This window comes from Falco biarmicus, unplaced genomic scaffold, assembly GCF_023638135.1.
Source record: "Falco biarmicus isolate bFalBia1 unplaced genomic scaffold, bFalBia1.pri scaffold_36, whole genome shotgun sequence".
In the NCBI taxonomy this organism is placed as follows: Eukaryota; Metazoa; Chordata; class Aves; order Falconiformes; family Falconidae; genus Falco; species Falco biarmicus.
Window position 1 is genome coordinate 109,963 of NW_026611914.1, and position 15,298 is coordinate 125,260.

The 15,298-nt window shown below is 45.4% G+C and overlaps 1 protein-coding gene and 2 long non-coding RNA genes across 3 annotated transcripts; 2 read left to right on the top strand and 1 right to left on the bottom strand.

The window, feature by feature from the left end:
- Nucleotides 1–996: 996 nt before the first annotated feature.
- LOC130143507 (uncharacterized) lies at nt 997–3,359 on the bottom strand. Its single transcript, XM_056326187.1, has 2 exons — nt 2,528–3,359; nt 997–2,430 (listed from the first exon to the last, which is right to left on the bottom strand). The coding sequence occupies exons 1-2, from the start codon at nt 3,357–3,359 to the stop codon at nt 1,313–1,315; spliced, it is 1,950 nt and encodes a 649-aa protein (XP_056182162.1). The 3' UTR covers nt 997–1,312.
- Nucleotides 3,360–7,954: 4,595 nt separating this feature from the next.
- On the top strand, nt 7,955–9,242 carry LOC130143524 (uncharacterized). Its single transcript, XR_008819752.1, has 3 exons — nt 7,955–8,005; nt 8,493–8,608; nt 8,764–9,242. It is a non-coding gene; the product is annotated as an uncharacterized LOC130143524 (long non-coding RNA).
- A 106-nt stretch (nt 9,243–9,348) lies between these two features.
- On the top strand, nt 9,349–14,445 carry LOC130143525 (uncharacterized). The gene is made up of 2 exons (XR_008819753.1): nt 9,349–9,844; nt 13,998–14,445. It is a non-coding gene; the product is annotated as an uncharacterized LOC130143525 (long non-coding RNA).
- Nucleotides 14,446–15,298: the final 853 nt, after the last annotated feature.

Consider the following 15,298-nt stretch of genomic DNA (forward strand, 5'->3'; position numbering starts at 1 on the left):
TTTTTCTCCACAAAGGACACATTGTTTGGGGTAGTGATGAGGTGGCCCCCCAGGTGCCCCAGCTTTGTTTCTAAGTGCTATTGAAGTATTTTGCCTCCTGAAGAGACTGTGTTCCTCATGAGGAACGGTTACTTCGAAATAAAGTGACGCCCTTTCTGTCTAAAGGGGTCGAGCTTGAGACTGTGGAGGTGGAGGTGCTTGGTGAGGGAGGCAGTCAGGCAGGGCCAGTCTGGGGTGCCCAGCTGCGCAGGGCAGTGACGGCACCCATGTGCCTGGCAAATGCTTCTCTCGCAGTGTCGCAGGGAGAAGGTGTGAGGGTGCTGGGAGAGAGCCGGCGCCCCTGGGAATGACAGCAGCTAAAGGTGAGGGCTGGCTGCGTGGGCAGCAAAGGGTGAGCCAGCCACTCCCTTTGCAAATGCAGTGGAGAGGGAGGGAGCCCCTCCATCAGCACAGCAACGTCTGCTGGGGCAGGGCCGGAGGCACCGGCGCCCAGGGCAGGGCTGGCAGGGGGTCTGAGAGAGCCACTCCGCCACCGCCTTGCTTACTGACCCTGTGCGGAAATCGCTTTGGGGCAGCGATTAAAAAGTGCGTGCAAAGTTTTTAGGTCCAATTGGAACACTGAGAAGGGGTTCGGGGCCTTTCTCAGAGCGCCACACGTTGCATAGTCATGTGTCATACACAGGTTTGGTGGCTGGTTTCTCGCTTCTAATGCAAACGCGTACGCATCCTCAGTAGCACTGCTGAAGGGTTTTACGGACTACACATGCTCCCCAAGTGGGATTTTGGCCTCTTTGGGGCAGAACTATTTCAGTTAGAGGTCCCCATCTCCCACTGCCACCATTATCTTTGTCCTATTTTAAACTCATTTTCTGTTGATGTCAGTGGATCCCAAGACCTGATCAGCTTGTGTTCTCTTGCAGCCAGAACTTTCCTCATTGGAAGTCTTCTTCCTGCGCAACTTAGATAACGGTGCTCTTTTCACTACCTGCTCTTTGTGTATCACGCCTGCCAAGGCTGCCTCCCTTGATGAGAAGTCCCTTCATTTGTAAATACTTTAGAGAGTGGGTCAGCTCGGTGGAGGTGTCGCCTCGACAGAGGGGAAGGTGGAGCGTCAGGTCTCTGCATGTGGCAGGGGCTGCATTAACCCTCATCTCCCGCTGCGTGAATGACCGCAGGCAGAGGCACTGTGCAAGGAACATCAAACCTTTAATGAATTAAGACAGACAGATCTGGTAGAGGGCCGGGGCTGCAGTGGGCAGGTGCAGGTCACACGTCAGAGGGATCTGTGCTCCACACCTTCTCTATCAATATATCAACGGCGACTGGGGCAGCGTGGAGCACCTTGTCTCCTGGTGTTCCTCAGGGTTCTGGCTCGCTTGGTGGGCACGTAGTCGCTATTGGATGGCCTCTGCTTGCTGCTGCCCCCCTGCTCCCCACTACAGCCCACCGCCGTGGCATCCCTGTGTGGCTTCCCCTCCCAGAGGGTTTTGGAGCTTTTTGGCACCGGGCACACCACCATCTTCTTCCTCTTCTTGGGTGGCATGCTGCCCCATGGGGACATCTCTGGCATCCCGAGGGTGTCAGCCAATGTGGGGCGCTTGGCCTGTTTACCAGCAGCCTTGCCTGATCTGGGCACCACCCGGCAGGAGGAGATGCCCGGTGGTGGTGGCAAGTGGGTCAGAATGACCCGGGGCTGCCTCCGCAGCACCTCCTCCACCAGCTGGGCCATGCGGGGCGGATGATGCTGGGGTGCAGTCGGGGGGCTGGCCAGGGGACTATTCAGCAGGATCTGCTGAGGACCCTCTGGGAGACCCTTGTGGGCACCCTCTGAGCATCCCTTCAAGGGGCTCTCCTCTGAAGTGTCCATAGGACCCTCCTGAGAGGGCTCCATGGGGCTCTCTGGCAGCCGGGTGGGGAAGACCGCTGCCAGCCCACCCTGCTTGCCTTTGGCGTCCAGCAAGGGGGATGTTGCCACCCTCTGCCAGGAGGGGTTGGTGTCCTCCTGCATTGCGGCCACCACTTGGTCCTCGGGACAGTTGCCCTCCATCATGCACTCCAAGAGGTCAGGGATCCTGTTGAGGGTGGTGGTCAAGACAGGGACATCAGGGACACCACGGTCGGTGTCCTCGCTGTCCCCCAGCCCTGCCACCAGCGATTGCTCCTTGGAGCAGCCACCCTTTGCCACGTACTCTGAGAACTCCGGGAACTTGTTGAGGAGGGTGGTCAAGCAGGAGCCGCTGAGAACTTCAGGGAGCTCCAGGATGCTGTCGAGCCAGGCGAGCGGGTCACTGCTGTCTGTGGTGGTCGAATGCTCATCCTGAAACTGCAGATTGTCCTCTGCCAGCTCAGGGAAGGCCTCGTTGAAGGCATCTGGCCCCAGCTCGGGCAGGTCCAGGAGATTCTCTGGGCTTGACGGGGTGGTCACCACTTCTGAAAAAGCAAACGAAGCCAAGCCACCCCCAGGGTGATGCAAGCCTTCCTTGGTGCAGGTCACCCCCTATGGGCTCTGCCACCCTGCAGACCTCACCTTGGTGCTTGGTCCTGCTTCTGCCAGAGAGCATATCCAGGGCGGGCTGGCAGGGGGTGGCAGCAGGGACGCCATCCTCACTGGCCACCACGTCGTTGTTAAAGGCCTCCAACAGCTTCTGGGCGCTGCCAGGATGGGTGCGGAGCACAGGGGAGACCTGCACGCAATGCTGAGCCACAGGGTGTTGGGGTGGCAGGGGCCCAGCATGGGCAGGGACGTTCAGCACAGTGCAGCCCGTAGGGTAGAGGGGCTGTCCCTGGCCCACGTCCCATGGGCCCAGCCCCACTGGCTGGTGGGGCACAAGTGTCCCCATCACCACTTGCTGTCCCCGGCCATAGGCAGGGGGACAAGGAGCAGGCAGAGGGGGCAGCTGCACACCGCTGGGGAGCTGCAGCACGTGTGGCAGCTGCACGACCTGCCCCGAGTCCCCCAGGGGCCCCTGCACCCCCTGCCAGGTTGCCAGGGCGGGCTGGTGGGTGACAATGTGGAGCTGGGAAGGCCGAACGGTGATCAGCAGCCCCGGGACAGAGGGCAGCACACCAGCAGCGACCGGTGGCGGCATGGTCAGGGTGGTGAAGCTCATGCCGGGCACCTCTGGTCCTGTCGGCAGCTGGAGGGGGAACCTCTCTGTGGGCAGAAGCGAAGGGGGGTGATGGGGTGAGATGCTGGCCGGCACAGCTGGTTGGGGGTTACCCGAAGGGCAGGAGCACCACGAGGAGCGTGCTGCTCTGTGCCGCGGCAGTTGGCCAGTGTGGCGTTTGTTGGGGCAAACGGTGTTCTGGGGTTCCGTCTCCATGGCGATCATTATGCCAGCACCCGGGTCAGCCAGCATTGTGACGGTTTGACTTTTAATGACAGAACAACTTCCCAACTCAATGGTTTCCCATCCTGCTGATGCTTTCCTGCCCTCAGCGCTGATTTCCCACCCCCACCATAGTTTCCCATCACAACTGTTTTTTGGGTTGGGAGTTGAGTTTCATGTCAAAGGGGAGTTTTCACCTAAATTTCTGTTGATGTCAGTGGATCCCAAGACCTGGTCAGCTTGTATTCTCTTGCAGCCAGAACTTCCCTCATTTGAAGGCTTCTTTCTGCCTTCTTTCAGCCAGGGCAGGGCTGGGAGGGAGTTTGAGAGAGCCACTCCTCTACTGCCTTGCTTAGGGACCCTGTGGGGAAATTGCTTTGGGGTGGGGGCAATTCGAGAAAAGTGGGACCTCAGAGAAGCATAGTATTACAGGAAACTTTTTAGGGTAAGAGACAGCTATCGCTTTCAGGATGGCCGGCATTCACCATCCTAAATGTGTGCTGCCACGGCTCCCTAAGCAGCGCAGCCTGCAACCTCAGCACGTGCTGACAGGAGTAACGGGGGCTGGAGCGGAGTGGAGAGCCCGCGGCCAGGCTCTGTTATGCTCCTGCAGGAAGGGGAACTTGACGGTACCACAGAGCTGATGAGATGTCCACTGCCATGATTTTCCCTTTTATAACAAATTCTACCAGGGACGAGCAATGACGGAAAAGGCAGGAATATGGTTACCCCAGTACTTCACAGTCCCTTGAACTTGTTGTAGTTCCAGCGTACTGGATGGGTTGTGCCCAGATTCTTTCTTTTCCAGTGAGTCTGGTGGAAGAGAGGCAGCTCCTGCAACCCACCAGACTCCTTGGAATTTAACTTCTTGTGCTGGCCCTTGGCACTTTGACTCTGGGACTTCCAGTCCCAACTGGATTAGTGTTGCCCAAATGGTTTTCATTGCATCTGTAATGCTTTCTGGCCCTTCTGCCCCGCTGAGGATGCCATCGATGTATCGATAGACTGTGAGGCCAGGTGGAATGGTGATCTGTGCTAAGGCTGTGGCCGGAGCATTGTGAGCGATAGTGGGGCAGTGTTTGTATCCTTGCGGAAAACTGTTTGAAAACATACTGAGTCCCGCTCCAGGCAAAGGCAAACCGGGCTTTTTCTTGTGCGTGGAGCGGAATCACGAGGAATGCATCTCTAACACGTAAAGCATCTAAAGCTAACCTAACATCTATGCTAACCCTAATGTCCCACAAAAATCACTGGGTTACTGACAATGAAAGGAGAGGAAACAGCACTGTGAGAACGAAAATATCCCACTAAGTCCATTTTTTTGTCTACCTATACAGCAGAAGTGTTCTTTCGTGTTAAAGTCAGAGTATGTTCTGATTTGCACTGCCCCACTAAATGGTTTGATGCTGGAAAGGTTTACTAAGAAATAACTGTTAGTGTTCTTCCTGGTTATGCACCCACATCTTATAATGAAAAAATTAGATGATAACGTCTTTGCTGTGCTACACTGTTCTATAACTGAGAGTTAGGTTCTGTTTCATTTTAAGCATTCTCAAAAAAATATGGATAGTTACAGCTTTTACTAACAGCACTGCGGCAAATGTGAATTCACAGGTGGGCTTTTAAGCCTCACCTCAGCATGTTTGGTGTAGGAACAAACATTACAAGTACTCCAGTATTTTTGCCAGTGCTTTCCTGCACAAATTGTATTAAAAGCATAGATTCTTCTGGTCTTCCATGCAGAAAGTATGGTGAGAATAAATCTGATATTAAAATGACTTCTTCAGATGTCAGAGGTTTATTTAGAAATGTCCACTACCTGTATTTTTTCTTATATACTTGCAGCGGGTCGTAACAACCTGCAGAGAAGGTATGCAAAGTATGTCATCCCTATTATTTCCATTCCTGGGTTATGATAGAATTTGGCACAGAATTTTAGATCAGTTGCAAAAAGTAGTGCTGGGCCACGCATATTCAGATTGATCCATGATCCCAGGTAGCTGTATGGGATTTGGTCATTTTCTTTAATAAGTAAAGGAAAACTGCATGTATTATAGAAATGAGAATTTAGTGAGGCAAAGGGCAGGTCCAGTTCCTTTTCGACTACTACACAGAGATATTCTAATACATCAAATGAAAAGAATTTCTAAAGAAGTAGACCTTTCTGAGCTGGAGAAGAGGTAGATGAAATAGAAAAGATAGAACTAAAATCTGCAGCAAAATATTGCCTCTAAAGGAAGATGTGTTGGGGTTTTTTTCTTTCACGGAAACAAATGAACAATTCCTCTGCGATTCTCCAGACTGGAAATTTGCAAAAAGCTGTGTAGCGTGGTTTTCAGTAGTATAAAAAGCAAAAGCTCTTCAGGGTTTCAAGTACACCTTTGCAACAGCTGTGAAAAAAATGCAAGCATGCAGATTGTTCCATTGTATGAAAGCACCTTCATTTACTACTGATTTGTCAAACAGGGAATAAACTAGCAGTGACGACTGTTGGAAAGTTTTAGGTGAATAAAAAAATCCTCCAAACCAGGAAAAATACTGTGCTGTCAGGTAGCTGCAGCTTTGCTGTGTGAGCTTAATATTCACGTAGAGACTTTTTCTAAATGCGTCACTTAAGGCAGGGATGGCTTCTAATTCTAAAAAGTCATTTGCCTAGAGCAGTCGCTCATGTGCCACATACAGGATTTTTATGCTAACACTATTAAAAAATTTCCCTAGAAAATTTTCCACCTCCTTCGAGTAAATACAACCAATGTCCCTAACTGTCTCAGTTTCCTATTCCACCATAGGTTGCTGTATTTCAAAGACAAAGTTAACCAACGGCTGGTTACTAACCGAGGGCTCAAACCCATTTTTGCAGCAGTCAGGTAGAGAGTGGCCATTTAGTCTGGACCCACTGAAGTGCCAATGTAAATACAAACAAAATAAGGTCTATCAAACTTTAGATTCTCTAGCAAAACAACGGAAAAGATATGAAGAACTACGTCTTGTCTACTGTCTGTTTCCCATATGTGTTGTGATCGGCTCCCTGGAAAACAAGAGGCTGGACTGGTCCTGGCTGTGCCCATGAGCTTGCCAGCTGAGTGCTAGGTGGTAGCAAGGAGAGCACTAGAGAAAAGCACAGACCCATTGACCCAGCACCACCGTTCTCATGTTCTTCATGCATGTGAGGCCTGTTAGCCATTGTACTTGTGTTTATTCTAACACAGGACATCAGTCAACAGTCACAACACCGGTGGATTACCAGCACTTCCGTCATATGCTTCACATATAGTGTTACAGGAGAAATTTACACAGATGTGGGTACCACTAGGTTTGCTTTAATCGCCCCTCAGAGCTGGGCCACCACCCCAGCGAGTGGCAGAGAGCAAAGGGATACAGCACGGCTTATATACACTTCTCAAACCATTAGTCAACGTCCAAAGTTTTTAGAAGTTTCCTTTGGTCTTGTCCATTCTGCAAATCCATCACCTGACCCTGTCCCTGTTGATTCATCTGTTTGCTTCCAGTCTCTGCCTCGGTTCCAAGCTCTTCCTCGGATCGTGATCTTTCTGCCTGCTTTAACTCACACACTCCTTCAAGCACACTTAGTCTTTGAGCAATTCCTATGCACATATACTGATTTTTTTTTCTTGAAACACCTGCATTTCTGCGAGCACCTGTGTGCACAAGGTGATCATCTGTTGTTTCTGTGTTCTCCCAGTGATTAACTGGACTGGGTGTTAAACCAGCCTTGGATTAGGGCTATACTGGGGACGAGGCCTGGTTCTGCCACTTAGCTGCTTTAGCACTTTAAATTTCTGAATTCAAAACACATTTTCTTTAACAAGCAATACCAGAACAATGGAGAACAATTAACAAGGGTTTGGTCAGTGCTGTGACAAAATAATGACAATTATTATTTCTGGTGTAGGTTGCTGTATGTCGTATTTATGAAACTAGGATTTGCCGGAAGAAAAATGTTCTATTTCACACCCACAGATGAGCTCACTGAGATGAGCATCCACGTTTTAACAAGCCTTTACATCAAAGGCTGTAAACGAGTGTCAGTCTGCACAACCACCTGGGAATCTTGTGTTGTTCCAGGCACATCTTTTTGTCCCATTCAATACCTTGTCTGTGTGATTTGCCTTTAGTCTGTCCTGTGCTTTCCTGCTAAAGATTTATAGGCTTCAGTCTTCTGATACTGCTCCAGCTCCCGCATCTAATGCTCCTTATCTCTATCTGCTCCATCAAGGTGTTGCTGAAACAAAGAAGTCCAAGAGTACCAGGGAGTTGCCTCCCCTTCAGGAGGAAGGGAAGAAAAACAACTTGCCAGATGAAGTGCTGATCCATTTCACCTATGCAAACAGGAAAGGAGTGAAGAAACAATGAGAATGTACGTGAGATGCAAAGACGCAGGATTTCCGGATAATATTGCTGTATTCTGGTGTGTCGTGTCCGTGTCTCCCCACCCTCCCGCCTTTCCCTTTTTTTTTTTAAATTCAAATCACTATTCTGTTAACTCTTTTTTTTTTAGATCAAGCTTTAACGTTCAGATCTGTAACAGCAGGGTTCCAATACGCCCTTGGTTTTTTGCCCCACAGAAAAAAATGCACTACCATTCTACAACACACACTTTTCCCATCTGAGAGGCGAACAAAACATCATGGCTATTGGAAAAGAGTAGCATAAAGGTAAAAGAGCCTAGGTGATATCAATTTAAGCTATCTGCGTTTAGGTTAAAAGAAAACTTCAGGCTAGGAAGAAAAAAAATATTTCACACGTGCATAATAGAATGAGCTTAACTGGAGAACTCTTTAGGGGGACCAATGAACCGAAAACCATTTAAGGGGTGGTCACAGCACTTGCTAAAGGGATCCTTTCCAGAAAAAAAAAAAGTTGTTGAGCAAGTTTTTCATCCAATGAGTTTAAAATTCAATGGAAGTAAGTACTCAATCTGAGTGAACATTAGTCACTGGGCATGCCTTTTTATTTTCATTACGTCATCACAAGAATACATGCAATAGTTATAAATTTCATGCATTTGCAAACCTGTTTTGATGCTGCTGAGGACACAGTTAACATTCTAGATTGGGGTGCAAATTTAGTGATGCTGGGTTTGCGTTTCTGTTGGACACTGTATTCTTCCAGAAGACATTAATTCTTCTCTTCTGTCTCCAGCAATGTGCTGCTGACAGAGTACAGTAACTGAGTCAAAAACAACACAAGTTTTTCCTCAGCTTGTGTCTTGGATGGATTGTTTTGAATCAGTAAGGAGGAGTTCTACTCTACTACCTGTAAGTAGATGTCCTAGGTTTTCTAGCACAGATCTATACAGTTCTTTAAATATTTCTTTATATATATATATTATTTTTTTTTCTTATAAAACTTAAACAAGAAGAATGATTTTTAGGGTGTTTACTGTATAACTATAGTAATGGTCTTTTTCTAGGGGAGACTCGCTATTCGGTCAGCTCAACCAGTCCTTATTTCAGTCAATTCCAGCCAGCTCAGCGGTCCTTATGCTCACCAAACACAACAAGCAGTAGCAGGACTGCAAGGCTGGGACAGGGGAAGCGCGAGACTTTCCCTTCAACTGTTGTGTCAGACAACTAGTTTGCTGTTGCTGCAGCTCAGACACTTTTCCCCTGGGTTGCGGGACACTCACCCACACACAGTAGTATACTATTGTTATCGATTTGTTAATAAGTTAAGATTGATTGACTTTATTTGATTGATTATTTGATTTTATAGAATTATTTTATAGAATAGAAATATAGAAGGATAAAAATATATTTTGAGGAAACTTATAATTGCTCAGTAAAAGCTGCTATGAGACCCTCTGTACATCGTGTACCAAGGCCAGAAGAATGGGCTGGAATTATTGTTGAAACTTAGGTAATAATTTAGGGTTTGAAAGGTTTCTTTGTATCTGACCAGTCTTCTGTACGCAGAGGTGTACTGAAATGTCAGAATATGAGATTAATGGAAATTGGGAAGAGTCGACTGGAACAGCTTGTGGTTACCTGCCAAGAAACCGTGAACTTTAGTAAAAGGTAATTCCGGCAGGGGGAGATCGCGACCACCGACTCACATACCACCTACCCAAATCGTACCCCAGACCCATTTCTAGACCTTTCTAAGCTCTACTGCGCAGAATCGGATATAGGAGGAGAGTATGTTAATGATTTACTGGAAATATTATGATTATGTATGAATAATTAATGAATATGTATGAATAAGTTCTATATATGGAATCTGATTTTGAGACCTGGCGTGCGTTGATCGTGAGGGGACTCGCTCACGCACCCGGCCGTTAATAAAGAAGTGTCTGCTTATCTACATCACATTGGTGTCGATAAGGTCTTCATTCCGAGATTTCGGTAACAGTTTTGGCGACCCAGATGGGACCTCGCTGAAGGAGACCGGAGGAGTCGGGGACCTGATCGGTTCCAGCCGGCACCGAGGATTTCTCGGGGACACCCATCGATCCCCGATCCGTAAGGCTCTTCGCGACGTTCCCTGGATTTTTGGTAGGACACTTCTTTTTTTCAATTGTATTAAGTGGGTTGGAGTCCCACTAAAGTAAGTAAGTAAGTAAGTGCACTAGAGGAAGTGGGTAGGAGTCCCACTATAATAAGTGTATGGTAAGGAGTGGGATGGAGACCCACCAGTGGGTTTGAGTCTCACTGAGTAAGTCTGCCTGTCAGACGCGGTGAGAGCTGCGCAGGGTTGGACTAAAAGGATCCTTGTGGAAGTGGAAGCCTAGGCGTCTGCCCGTAAGACATGAGCGAAAGCTATAGCAGGGTTGGACAAAAGTGGAAACAAGAGAAACTATATGCTATAGTGTTCTCTAAGGTAGTGCCTCTAACAAGAAGTTAGAATAAGTTTTTGGGGTTTTTTGTTGTTTTTGTGAGTTTGTGTATTAAGAAGAAAATTAAGAGGTATAATATTGTGTTATATGTTTGTTTAAAGTAACTGTGGGAAAGTGTGAGTGTGGCTGTAAGGGTGAGACGTGTAATTGAGAACGAAAGCGAGTGTGGAGTGTGGATCCGCAGATCAGAGTGACAGAGTTGAATAATTGTGTATTGTACTGTGAGTAATTACACCATGGCAACTAAATTAACTCGGTTGTTTAAAAGTAAAAGCATGGGTAATCTTGCTGTAAATGACAAAATCCTGAAAAATTCTTTGTTGGGATGTTTATTGGCACATTGGGGAAATTTACAGGATGATCTGCAAAAGAGCCAGATGATTGAGTATTGTAATAATTTGAGTATTGTAATAATTGGTGGCCTTTGTATATATCGGATGATCAGGAAAAGTGGCCCACGAATAGGACACTGAATTATAACACTATTTTGCAGTTAATGCTGTATTGTAAAAGAGAAGGGAAATAGAATAAAATGCCAGATGTGGATTTGTTTTCTTTTACTTAAGACAAAGAAAGGATTGGCAGATGAATGTAAGCTAACTATTGGAGATAATTTGGTAACGGCTATAACTTCTGATAATAAGAAAGTAGAAAAAAATGTTGTTTAAATTGTGAGATTGGGAGTGGATACAGGAGCAACATTTTTTTATTAAATACCTGTAAAGGAAAAATTGGAACAAAAACAGGCCATTCCTGCAACCCCTGGATTTGAAATTTGGGAATAAGATAATTACACATGAATTTTTGTGTGTACCAAAATGTCCGATACCCTTCTTAGGAAGAGACTTGTTATCCAAATTAAATGCACAGATTGTTTTTGACGAAGGAGAACTTTTCTTGAAAATACCTGAGTCAAAAACGGGAGAAGTTTTGATGATACAAGAAAAGGTAAAGGAACAAGAAATTCCACCGGAGGTGGATTTGGCAGTGATCCCTACTGTATGGGAAACAAATATTCCTGGTAAATCGAAACTAGCAGAACCTGTTAAAATAGATTTGAAGGAAGGCGCAGGAACAGTGAGAATTAAACAGTATCCAATCAAACCGGAAGTGAGACAGGAATTGAAGAAATTGAGTGATAAATTTTTGGAGTATAAAATTTTGGAAGAATGTGAATCTGAGTATAATACTCCTATTTTACCAGCCAGAAAACCTTCGGGTGAATATAGACTGGTACGAGACTTGAGAGCAGTAAATCAAATAGTTAAGGATATTTATCCTGTAGTAGCAAACCCTTATACACTGTTAACAGCATTGAGGGAGAATTATCAGTGGTTTAAAGTGCTTGATTTAAAAGATGCTTTCTTTTGTATACCTTTGGAAAAGGAAAGCAGAAAACTGTTTGCTTTTGAATGGGAAAATCCTCAAACCGGGCAAAAGATGCAGCTGACATGGACTAGATTACCCCAAGGATTTAAAAACAGTCCAACTATTTCTGGAAATCATTTAGCAAAGGAATTTGAAATCTGGAAACAGGACAAACCAAGACCTGGGCATTTACTTTTACAATATGTGGATGATGTATTGATTGCTACAGAAGAAAGATTTACTTGTATACAGGTGACCATTGACCTCTTGAATTTCCTGGGACTAAATGGGTATAAGGTATCCAGGAAGAAAGCCCAAATAGCCTGCCAGACTGTGATATATCTGGGCTTTGAGATTTCAAAAGGACAACGACAATTAGGAAAAAATCACAAAGAAGCTATTTGTGGTATACCTGAGCCGAGAAATATTCATGAACTCAGAGCATTTTTGGGAATGACCGGGTGGTGTCGCCTTTGGATCATGAACTGTGGGCTAATAGCTAAACCGCTGTACGAGGCCCAAAAGAATTCCCCCTTTGTATGGGGCCCACAACAGCAAAGGCTTTTGTAGAGTTAAAACGTGCCTTAATGTCTGCACCTGCTTTGGGACTGCTGGATCTAACCAAAGATTTCCAGCTGTTTGTTCATGAAAGGCAACACCTTGCACTGGGCGTGTTACCCCAGAGGATAGGAAGCTGGAAACGACCAGTCGGATATTTCTCTAAACAACTGGACACAGTGAGTAGAGGGTGGCCAAACTGCCTTCGAGCAGTGGCAGCAACAGTGATGCTCATACAAGAAGCTCGGAAATTGACTTTGGGAAGAACAGTAACAGTCTATGTCCCACACATGGTGATAACTGTCCTAGAACAGAAGGGGGGACACTGGCTGTCCCCCAGCCGAATGATGAAGTACCAGGTGGTATTGACTGAATAAGATGATGTGATTCTAAAGACAGCTAACCTGGTAAATCCTGCAGTGTTTTTAAGTTCCATACAGGAAGAAGGACGACTGGAACATGATTGCTTGGCTACCATCGAGTATGTTTATTCCAGTTGTGAAGATCTGAAGGGTGTGCCACTGGAGCGACCAGACTGGGAATTGTATACTGATGGAAGCAGCTTTATGGAACAAGGAGTCCAATACGCCGGATATGCGGTAACAACAGAGACTACAGTTATAGAAGCAGGAGCATTGGCGAGTACTACATCAGCCCAAAAGGCAGAACTCATCGCTTTAATTCGAGCCTTAGAACTAAGCAAAGACAAGAGAGTAAATATCTGGACTGATTCAAAATATGCCTTTGGGGTAGTGCATGTCCACGGAGCTTTGTGGAAAGAGAGGGGGTTATTGTCCTCCTAAGGATCAAACATTAAGCATCAAACAGAAATTTTATGATGATTGCAAGCAGTTCAAAAGCCAGATCAAGTAGCAATCATGCACTGTAAGGCACACCAGTTTGGGAATACAAAAATAATAGCTGGGAATAATTTAGCTGATAAAACAGAAAAAAAAAAAAAAAGGTAGCAAAGAAACAAGCATTGCAAATGGCAATAATTCCTTCTAAAACAGTAACCCGTCCTAGGGAAAACCCGAGATATTCAGAGGAAGATGACAAATTGGGTCAGTTATTAAATGCTAAGAAAAACTTAGCTGGATGGTGGATAACTCCTAATGGACAGGTAGTAATTCCACCTCCTGTGATGAGAGAGATAATTCAAACGAGACATCAAGAATGTCACTGGGGGGCAGAAGCCTTAGTAACATCTTTACGAAAGCAAGTAATATCAGTTAAGATGTTGGGAATAGCTAAAATGGTAACTCAAAGTGTGAAGTATGTTTGAAAAATAATCCAGTGATTAAGAAAAAGGTTCAAATGGGTAGACTGAAATCTGGTACAGAACCTGGAGATGATTGGCAAGTAGATTCTTCAGAGTTACCTATAGACAGAATGGGTACCGGTACATCCTGGTAAGGGTTGATACTTTTACAGGATGGCCAGAAGCCCTTCCCTGTCGCACCACACAAGCAAAAAGAGGTTGTGAAGTGGTTATTACAAGAAATAATTCCGAGATTTGGAGTTCCTATTGGAATTTCCTCTGACAGAGGTCCACACTTTGTGGCTGAAGTAGTCCAAAGCATTAGCAAAGTATTGGGTATTAATTGGGATTTGCATGCGTCTTGGAGGCCACAATCTAGTGGAAAAGTGGAGAGGATGAATCAAACTTTGAAATGACAAATAAGTAAAATTTGTCAAGAAACCAGTCTAAAGTGGCCTCAGGCACTTCCATTGGCATTATTATGAATCAGGGTACAGCCAAAGAGTGGAACCTCAGTCAGTCCTTATGAATTATTATATGGAAAACCATATGAGTCTCCAGAACCAAATCTAAACATACATGTAAAAGGAAAACAAGATGTGTATAACTAATTGCTTTTTCTAAGGAAAACTTTGGCTGCGATTTGGAGTGCAGTAATTTGGAATAGACCTTTACCCCTGGAAAATTCAGTGCATGATTTCCAACCAGGAGACTATGTCTATGTGAAGACCTGGACCTCCGAACCTTTGCAGGAGCGCTGGAGAGGACCTTTCCGGATACTGTTGACCACTTTTACAGCTATCAAGATAGCAGAATCAGATGCTTGGATACATTATACTCGAGTGAAGAAAGCACCTACTCCATGGAAGATTGTCAATCGTGACCCAGAGACTTTAAAATTGACACTGAAACATGTCTAATTTTTATATTGGATTTTATTTTGGTCGGTAGTGTTGGTGGGATCATGGGCCGGCTTGGTGGACAGGAACAAAAGACAAATAGAAACAGAACAAGTAATTGACATTCCCAAACAAATGGCTGAGGAAAATTTGATGGTAGGATTGATTAAAGAATTTGCCAGTTTACAAAACGTCACGCAGATCACTGCTTGTTTGCCAATACCGAGGGCAGTAGGTGAACCTATTCCATGGGGAATTTTAACTATGAATCTGACTAATCTGGAACATAAAAATGAAACCACCTACTGTGAACAAAGGCCAGTGACTCAATGGTATGAACAAGTAAAGGTTATTAGAAAACAGTGGAAGTCGCCAGGTAAAGAAACAGATTGTAAAAAAAAAAAAACCCCGAAACTATTGAATTATGATTTTATAACAGGATCCCGACCTAGTGCCATAGCTTGAGTTCTTCTTCCGGGGGGTCCAAATCTCCACTTAGGATGGTGTTCTTATGATGAACAACTTAAAACCAATGTGAGCAGAAGTATCATGAAATGGACGTGTAACAAAACTGGCCAAGGTACACAATTAGTAGAACAATGGGACTCTATATGGTCTATGTCCATATTTTCCCATTTTCAGTACATGGCCAGAACTTCTTGGTGTTTTACCTGGGATGGAAAAGTTTTTTCAGTATTACCCTGGGTCAATGATAGGTCAACTTCATCGGGAGAGAAGGAAAATAAAATAGTGCCATGGTGGAAATGTGAAAAAGTGTATGATTGCAGTAAAGCAGACTTAGTAATCCAAAGAATTCCTCTGTAGGCCACTGTTTTAACATATGGTTGTTTTTGTCAAGGTCTTAAGAACACTCTTAATTTAACCAGCACTTTTATAGTTAGAAAAGGAACTTTGTTTAGTTGTAGTAAAACTACTATTTGAAGTCCAGGACATTTAGTTCGGGCATTAAGAGATGGAACCTGGACCACTCATCTAGCATTAGATGGTAAAGTGAAACAAATTATTT

What these genes read in the sequence shown, in the direction of transcription:
- LOC130143507 (XM_056326187.1), bottom strand. Translation starts at nt 3,359, where the DNA reads ATGCTGGCTGACCCGGGTGCTGGCATAATGATCGCCATGGAGACGGAA. An exon ending in AAGCAGGACCAAGCACCAAG is followed by an intron (nt 2,431 to 2,527) that starts GTGAGGTCTGCA and finishes TTGCTTTTTCAG; the next exon opens with AAGTGGTGACCACCCCGTCA.